This window comes from Pieris rapae, chromosome 13, assembly GCF_905147795.1.
Source record: "Pieris rapae chromosome 13, ilPieRapa1.1, whole genome shotgun sequence".
Classification (NCBI taxonomy): domain Eukaryota; kingdom Metazoa; phylum Arthropoda; class Insecta; order Lepidoptera; family Pieridae; genus Pieris; species Pieris rapae.
In genome coordinates this window covers 7,466,821-7,476,323 of record NC_059521.1, presented here as the reverse complement: position 1 = coordinate 7,476,323, position 9,503 = coordinate 7,466,821, and the positions used below count along the sequence as shown (strand labels likewise).

Here is a 9,503-nt window from a genome sequence, read left to right as displayed (position 1 = left end):
ACATAACATTTAGAATGAATTAAAGAGGCTGCAAAAAAATTCAATGAATGTCTATAGATGCACAGTCTAAGAAGTACAGGTATAAATAGAAGAAAGCAGATATAATAGGCATGCAGTTCTGAAGCGAACGGGCAGCGACGGCGCGGCGCAGTGCAGGTCTATCGAGCGGTGCCTGGGTGCGGACTAGAGAGGGGCCCAATCGATGTGTCGATGTTTTTATACTCGATTGTAGTCTATGAAACCACAGACAATTAACACTTCGATAGTATTCGTTGAATGCGACCAGCGCCGTAATTAGTATGTTTACAACACAATTAGTGTACAAGTAACAAGAATAAAAATCAACTTTTTTTTAGGCATTAATTTTAATCAAAATAATATAAAATACATTTAATTTAATTTAAAGTTAACGGACATTAATATACTTCGATGTTGAAATCTTTTAATATTTCGTTAAATCTAATGTGAATTGGTCTTAGACTAAGGGCCTGTTTCACAATGTATGGATAAAGTGCCAAATAGCTATGCAACACATAAATTATTCGAAATATAAAAGTTCCAAATAAGATACTTCGCATTTCATGACGTATACGTCATGAAATGCGAAGTATCTTATGCAAAGTATATTATTATAGCGCTATAGCGCTATCTGACAGTCGTGAAACGCAAAAATACTATTTATCTTACCAATAAGTAATAAATAGCTTATTCGGAACTTATCCGGACATTGTGAAACAGACCCTAAGAAAATTATTATTTCTATTCCCATCATCCATGCTAGCTGCTATTTTAACATCGATATTACTCGATCCCTGTATCGAATCTCCTCCCTAGTGACTGAAATCGCGTACGGAGTTGCTTCAGTGTGGTCGGAGCGGCCGTCCGCGCGGCATGGGAGGCGCGCTGCTGCTGGCGCTGCTAGCGGCGGCGCGGGCAAATGAGACTAACCTCACCACCACCTCATTTCCTGATGAGGAGAAAGCTCCTCTCTTCCCCACTGACCTCTTCACCGAAGAGCAGCGACGTTCTGGAGCTGTCATCTTCCACATAATTGGCATGGGCTATATGTTCGTTGCTCTGGCCATAGTATGCGACGAGTTTTTCGTGCCAGCGTTAGACGTGATAATTGAGAGGCTCGCGATACGCGACGATGTTGCCGGTGCAACGTTCATGGCAGCCGGTGGCTCCGCGCCCGAACTTTTCACCTCTATCATTGGAGTGTTCGTTTCTTTTGACGATGTCGGGATCGGGACGATCGTTGGTTCCGCGGTCTTTAATATTCTCTTTGTAATCGGTGCTTGTGCGCTCTTTTCGCGCACTACGCTTACTCTAACTTGGTGGCCGTTGTTCCGCGACTGCACCTTCTATTCCATCAGCCTCCTCGTGTTGATATACTGTTTCCGTGATAATGAAATCTACTGGCAAGAAGCGTTGGTGCTTTTCTCGTTGTATGGAGCGTACGTGCTATTCATGCGATGGAACCAGCCGGTGGAGAAGGCGCTGAAGAAGCTGATATATAAGAACAAGGTGACGAGGGTCAGGAGTACAGATCAGCTGATGCCTACGGTGAGCTCGCCCGCACAGCCCCGCATGCACCTCCTAATTGGTCCAATAACAGTTGTCATGAACGTTCCATACAATTACATGTTCATGCGCTTTTATTGTACTGTCGTAATCCAAATTAGGGATAGATTAGAGCCTGAAGAAGCCTTTCATGTTTAGTGGCTATTTAGATCGATGTCGTGTTATCACTGTTATTTAGTATTATAGCTATTAGCATATATAATTCAGCGATTGCCTTTAATCTCACGCAGCCCTACAATATTAATCTATTGACGATATAAAACTTCTAACATATATATCTGATCTTTAAACTACGAGTATAATAATAGAGTAAAAATATTACCATAAAGGTGTTTATATTATAAGGGGTGTTTGTTATGCGTTGTTATGGCTACTACTACTACGCCCTGTCTTGCCTCTTACATAATGTTAACGTGATCACGTGGGTATTTTTACATTCAACTGATTAATGTCCCGTCTTTCTGTTGAAGTGATTCAAAGGGTACCTTTTCGGTTGGGGGACGCCCATATAAGTGTATAAAATTACAATCATCAATATTAGTACACAAAGTGCTCAAGATTGGGTTCTTTATAAAATATTTTGTGGAATATTAGATAAATACTCAGATTTTTATAAGTACGGTGTATGTGTAATATACACACTATGAATTTTAATAGGCTATGAATTACTTTTTACAAAATTTATTTAGTATCCATCTATATCTTTAATCACATTACACAAAATTATTCCAGATGCGTTTTGCTCTTGCTAAATAATAAAATTTTTAAACGTTTGAAAGGCGTTTAGATAATTTTAAAATAAAAATCAAAAGAATTTAAATAAATAAATTTTGCACATTAAGGTCACTACGATTCTTCGGGGCTACGTGGTTCTACGAGCCTACGCCGTAGCGTTGGTTACGTAGCGTAATAGGGTAATGGCTTAAGCCTGGGCGTAATAGCCAAGCTATTAAAATGATGTATACTATGGCTTAACACGGATTAACTCATGTGACGAGATTTTTAAAAAAGATTTTGCTTAATAAGGGACGTCATTTTAAAAAAAAATTATTCATGTTTGGATAAATATTTGCACTTATAAAGACGTGCCGATTAATTTCAATCATGTTTACATTTATTTAGATTACATACTATGTAGTTACGTCAATAATACAATGTAGTTTTTACTGAATGTGTAGATATTTATTTTAAGAGGCTTAGCTGCTCTTAAGTTCACCACCCATGGACACTTTTAATGCCTGGGGGCTTGGAATTGGTACGCTCTTCACTTGATGGTTGCAAGGATGGTTAAGGTTCCATTTGCAAGGTTCCGTGCAAGTACGAAAACTGCTAAGTGATTTAACAAATATATTTTTATATTATTTAAGCCCATTCCATTTTGCCCGACGTGTTTTGTTCATTTAGACACTTTAAAAATCCTATTTCAAAAGCGTTGCTTATATAAATAAAGATAAATAAAAACCAATCTACTGGACAGTAGAAATTATAACTCATTATTTATTAACGAGTATATCGATAAAACTTAAACTATTTTCCAAAAAAGCTATATTTGACAACATTCATATTAATCATATTTTAATATGAAATATCATCTCAATTACATTAGTACAGTACATTCACAGAGTTTACTTATAACCCTTATACATACTGGTCAAACTGATCAAAAAAACAAAAATCGAAAACAATAAAAATATGCACAATCAAAAACAATAGAAAGAACATCATTATACTTAATGAAAACTTAAAATGTAAATTACATTTGAAGCGCGCTTGTAGGTACGTCATCTCGCAATTAATAAAAAGCTGCGTTGCATTTGCGAGAATAAAAAACACATTTGAAATGTCACGAAGACAACTTTATCTGTAAAAAGGCAGATATTCTAAAATAGAAAATACTCCGTTCTAAATAGAAACAATGAGAAATACAGACTATACAGAATTTAGTCGGTCGGTGGTGTAAATCGCAAGTCGAACTTAATTGTAATTAATTTGCGCTCGCACTTGTTTATTAGGAAATCTAAAACATATCTTCGATATTAGGAGTTGCTGATTACAAGATATAAATTTTACTAGTTATAATTAAATTTTCTTATTATATTTATGGATTTTTTAATAAAAACGTAGTTAGCTATATCTTTGTTGTTATTGTTGGTGTTAATAACCAACTGCTGGATCAATCTCAAAACTTTTACCATTAGAATGCAAAATATCCCCGTGTATATTTATACAAAAAATAGCCAGTGTCATATGTATGAGAGTACATTAAAACATTGTTCAGTTTTTAAATTACTGATATGGTGCACAGCCAATTCAAAAATGTCAAGAAAACAGAAGTGACTTCGTTATAGAACAAATCTCATCGCCTTGTCAAAGTTGAAACATAAATTCGTTATCGATTCTGGCCTCCACCGGCTATTAAGTGTGGCCGAGCTTGCAAATGGGCATAAATTCAACATTTGGCCAATGTTATTGAAAGTACGCAGGACCGTTTGGAAGATAGCCAGATTCTACATGGCAGGATAATTTGGGTCTATATTTTTTAGTTCACAGAAGACGTGTTGCCAATACGGAAGTTTTTAATGAAGCTACAAAATGTATTATTTATTGTTTATATACATAAATCCTAAGATGACTGTACCGTCTATATCTCTTATACCTTTATTCCATAATAGGATTCAAACATGAAATAATAATGAATTATTTTAATTTAAAAAAATTACCTGTAACAATGCAGACGTATATCCTATTTATTTATTTTATATCCTATTTATAATATAAAAGTTTTATCCATGTTAAGTACATTTATCTTACTAAAAAAAGGTTTACAAAATTGATTATATCGTAAAAGAAATGTTAAGCTTGTATAACCACTGCGATATCGTGAAGTAAAATCTATTGAACGTCCGCAGTAATTTATAAAGATTTCGAGTGTTCTCGAATTTTGGTCCCTTTGTTCTTGAACTATGCTCTGATTCTTAACTTAAATTCCCACTTTATTGCAGTGAATAATTCGAATAAAATTTAGTGGCTTTGTATTCTGAAAAATAGGTTAGCTTACATTTCAATTTATACCTTAAGTATGAACTTGTCTTATTAATATACAGCCTGTTGCCTAATAATGTCTTTTCATTACAGCATAAACACTATTTATTTATACAGAACAGACAAAATAGTATTTTAGTTAAACAGGATTGTATTTAAACAGATTTATTTCGAGATATATTTTATTTCATAAGTTTATTTGAATTTTACTTTATTTTTGACAAATGCAACCTCCAAAATAATTTTACTTTAAAACAATTGTGTCTTATTTTCTATCTAATATTTTTCCTTAAGCTAAACGTGGTTTAAATGATATTTTTTTTATCTATCACAGCGACAAAGTGTATGTGGTATAAAGGCGAGCGCTAAAACCTTGTAATAAATCGATTAAATCATTTTAGATTAATAACAACATCATTTATTTAAAATTGCATTGACATTTTGGGATATAAGCTTTGTGTTCCTCAGCTGAAATTTCATTTTAAGACATGCCTTTGAGGCACGACTATGTCCGAATTAAGCCTTCATCTGTCAAAATTCGAAGACCATTTGACAGATGGAAGGGGTAATTCGCGCTTTAAGTTGTATCATCAACATTTAGGAATATATTCAACCCAGGCCTTATAACTCTTTCTCTTCTCTGTGGTTCAATAATTTCGTTTTTCCTTGACACTATAATGGCTTAACTGACTGAAGCCTATTTTTCCAGCACCAGTCTGCCGCTCAAACTTTGGTGAGTTGTTGCCTCTTCTAAGCATCTTTTCTTTTCTATTTTTCTTCTTCAGCTTCTACTAAAGCCTCGGCTAGCTTATTTTCAAATGGTAAGTGCATATTGTATGATTTTTCAATATACTATATTATCGAGAATTAAAAGTATATAGTACAACTGGTAGATACAAATTTGCTTTGTGTAAGTAATATGTAATATATAATAAATTTGACTACTAAAACTGCATGATATGCTTGTGCATTAATTTATGCAATTGAGTAATACAATACCTCCACGGTGTTTACGCGTCAATTAGGGAGGGAAATGTGAACAGGGCACAGTAGTAACACCCAAATTATAAAAAGCACGGCACAAAAAAGCATGAATTTAATACCCATACTAAAATTATTATAAAGCACTTTCTAGACGTAAGAATGCTTCAAAAATGGAAGCTATGATGAGGTAGGATTATCTATTGTATCTACTGTTAAGTAATTATTTAAACTATTCATTAGAAATATGTCTTGATTTACGTATAATACAGCACGATTAGTAGCTATACGGCAGACCCAATTAATTTAAGTAAATGTTAACTTTTTCAATGGCTCTAGAAAGTAAGATGAAAATGAATTTATTTTAAATAATTAACATTGATTTTATATCATTATTCTTCAGAAACTGTGACCGTGTAGTATTTCCTTTAATGATATTAATTTGTTTGATTAAAACCGGAACAATACGTACTATTGAATAATATACAAATGCTAAATATAGGTATTATATTTAAGTACCTTAATATTTCGATATACTTAGCAGTTTGAAGTTATACGATTTGGCGTATTGCCATTTTAAGATTCATATGAGCGAATATATCAAAGGCACGGCAATTTTGCGCTGTGACATGTATGTAGCGAGATAAAACCTCTAAATCAAGTTGTTTTTGAACATTTCTATAACAAGTTTTATTGGTTTGATGCTACATATTAAAGTTACAAATAACTTGGAAATTCTAAAACAAACGTAGTACTGAAGTTTGGACTTCGTTAAGCGATTATCGCTTAAAAATTTTCCAACCCAGTTAACACGTTAAAGTACGGATTATTGTATAATTTTTAAATCCAAACATTAACTTCTAAGGTTTTTTTCCATTCGTTTTATAAGATATTAAAATTAGCTATACACTTTCAGTACCAAAGTGAGTGACTTGCACCAATAATGAAAAACTGGAAAAAGTATTTTTAACAGTGAAAATGTAATTTCTTTGTCTTTGTTTCACATTTGGGTTGCCTGGAAGAAATCGCTTGTAAGCGATAAGGCCGCCCGTTGCTTTATAAACTGCTTTTTTTGTTATGTGTATGTTTTTGAAGGTAATAAAGTATAAACAAATAAATATGCTTTATAAGAACATTATTATTGTATATCAAGCAGAAAAGTCATTGTTTAACAATGTTAAAATATATAATATTCATATTCAATAGAACTAAACAGCCCTCCAGCCAGCCAGATCAGCTATGTATCGAAATATCATAATTATTCTACGTTGCAAAGAGGAATACTTTTAATACTAAACTATACTAGGAAAGTTATTTGTCAAATAACAGAATTAAATAGCATGTATACATAATTAACCCGCTTTACGGTTTTACATAATTTAAGTTATATAAAGTATAGTTTACCACCAGTTATTTCATTAATAATAAGTCATAGATCATAATCACGTCATTTCAGTGAGCATTATGGGCTCGGTATACCCAATTTTTGTTATCGCGGTTTCGATTTGATTAAAATGAATGCCGCAACCAATAATCAAGTTATTTAATATTTGAAATAATTGGCCATAAAAAAATTACGCATGTTGTTCGTAATTGGATTTTGTACTGTATATGTTTATGCATCTATCGATTTCTGAAAGTTGAACTGTTTTAGACTGTCACAGATATCGACCAGAATCTCCACCATTAGGAAAGTCCTCAAAAACACGCAAATTGTAAAAATGTCTGTATGATTTTTTATATACTTTGTATTTTGACTAAATACTGCGTATAACATATACTATTGGACATAAATTATAATAAAAGGAATGACACTTATCATACCGCGACCTCTACTTGTTTTTAACGAGTTTGAACTCGTTCAAAAATAGCTACGAGTAAACCGATTTTTATTTATCATAAATAAAATATCACTACAATATGTTACATTACTATGGAGCTCTCAAATACTAAGCTCATATTTTGTCTTTTAAAATATTTCTTAATAAAAGAATGATAGTAGAGAAATAAAAGTTTAAAAATGCTTCAAATAGGTTGAATACTCCTACAGAGAACCTAGAACCTATTTAATTAAATTAAATAATAAGGTTCCTCTCTCTACGATGTTGTTTATATTTTTAACCACGACTTTATTTAAAATCACTTTTATCCAATCTACAAATTTGATTAGGGAATCAATCATAGTACCAAACCGGGAGCGCTCCAAATTACTTAGTGGATTTAGCGAGGGAAAATTAATCACATCGTATGAAAGGGATGACTGGTAAGTTCTCACATTGTGTAGTCCATTTGGGTAGCATACCGGACTGTCTCTTTCCATCGTTGCGGAAATGAAAGGGATAAAACAAAGAGCTTGTACTGAATGTAAGTGCTTAATGTGCAGGAAATGTATGTATCGATTTAAAATATGTTTAAAGTTGTAAAAATAATATAATTATAAAAGAAGTAGCTCAGAGGCTGAAGACAAAAGTTATCCTATTTCAAAAAGGTCTTTTTTATAGAAAGGTTTTTTCCATGGACCATTAGCCAACAGGTTTCTTTCCATCACATGGTTTTTGTATGCAAGGATGTATATGGGTTCAATATCTATGTTTATTTTGAAAAGTAATGAAAATTTAATATCTACCTAGTCTTGCCATAAATACTGAAACAAAGAAATATATTTTTTTTCTGTTGCAAATAACATTTATTACTTTTACAGTGTGTTAGTTTAATACATAAATAAAAAACAATTTATAATATAAAAAGCTTATTCGAAGTGGTCTCCATTGGGTGCGATACAGTCCTTAAAACGTTGAGGCCAGTTATCGATAGAAGCACGCACTCTTTCCATGGGAAAAATCTTCACTGCCAATCGTACGGATTGTCTTAGGGCCTCCAAATTATTATGCCGTTTGGAGCAAGCCATACTCTCTAAAACTGACCATAAATCATAATCTAGCGGATTAAGATCGGGACTAGACGACGGCAAGTCTACAGCGCTGATGATGTCCGAAACGTTCATTTTCAACCAAGACTGCGTAGACCGAGCTTTATGACCCGTTGCCGAGTCTTGTTGGAAGGACCATTCTTTGTTATTGAAAATGGTGTTATTAAATGGCTTCACTACCTTCTCAAGGATGGTATCTTGATACACTTGTGTCGAAGTTTTGATACCTTTTTCACAAAAGTATGACTCAGTCACTCCTTCATAGCTAATACCCCACTAAACCACCACTGAAGTCGGATAGTTCCCACGTTGCACACTGGCGACTTATTGGGAAGCTTCCTTAGAGCTTTGAGCACAAATACAGTCATTTTGTTTGTTAAAATGTTGCTCGATTGTAAAAAAAATCTCATCCGTAAACAAAATTTTTCTGTGACCACTCTTTGCGTACCGCTTCAGTAATTTTTTCGATTTATCACCCTATTCTTTTTTAAATTATCATTTAAGAAATGACCAGAACGTCTCTTATAGGCTACAAGTCCTAAGTCATCTTTTAAAAAACGCAACATGGTTCTAGGTGCTATCTTTGTCTCCCGAGATAAAATCTTTTGCTTTCGGACAGGATTTATTCGAATTCTTTCCCTTACTGCTTTGACCACCTTTTTCTTAAGAAGACTACGTGGCAGGCCAGATATTTTTCTGTCACAAATAGAGGAGATCTCATTGTACCTATTAATAGCTCAGTACTCAAATATTTTACAAATACCAAGCGTATGGAGAGTTTTAAAATGTGCATTTAGCTTTATACCTACTTTGGTAATGCAATCACAGCGATTCGGTTCTCTTCATCACCCCACTGCATTTTAATATAGCAAAATATTATACAAAGTATTGGCGCCAAAATGAGAAAACTTAATGGACAATCATATAAAAATAACAGATTCCAAATTAAAATGTAATATTTTCTTTA

The 9,503-nt window shown here is 33.3% G+C and overlaps 1 protein-coding gene across 3 annotated transcripts in view; it reads left to right on the top strand.

Annotated features, from left to right (window-relative positions):
- Positions 1-874: 874 nt before the first annotated feature.
- The window catches only part of LOC111004241 (sodium/potassium/calcium exchanger Nckx30C), a 56,398-nt gene continuing 47,769 nt past the window's right edge, over positions 875-9,503 (top strand). For 2 of the 3 annotated variants that reach the window (XM_022275176.2, XM_022275175.2), the window contains exons 1-2: positions 875-1,566; positions 5,336-5,359. In XM_022275176.2, coding sequence (XP_022130868.2) covers positions 892-1,566; positions 5,336-5,359 — 699 coding nt within the window. In that variant the 5' untranslated portion in view covers positions 875-891. The remainder of the gene's footprint in view (positions 1,567-5,335; positions 5,360-9,503) is intronic. The other variant, XM_022275177.2, reaches the window with a different exon arrangement.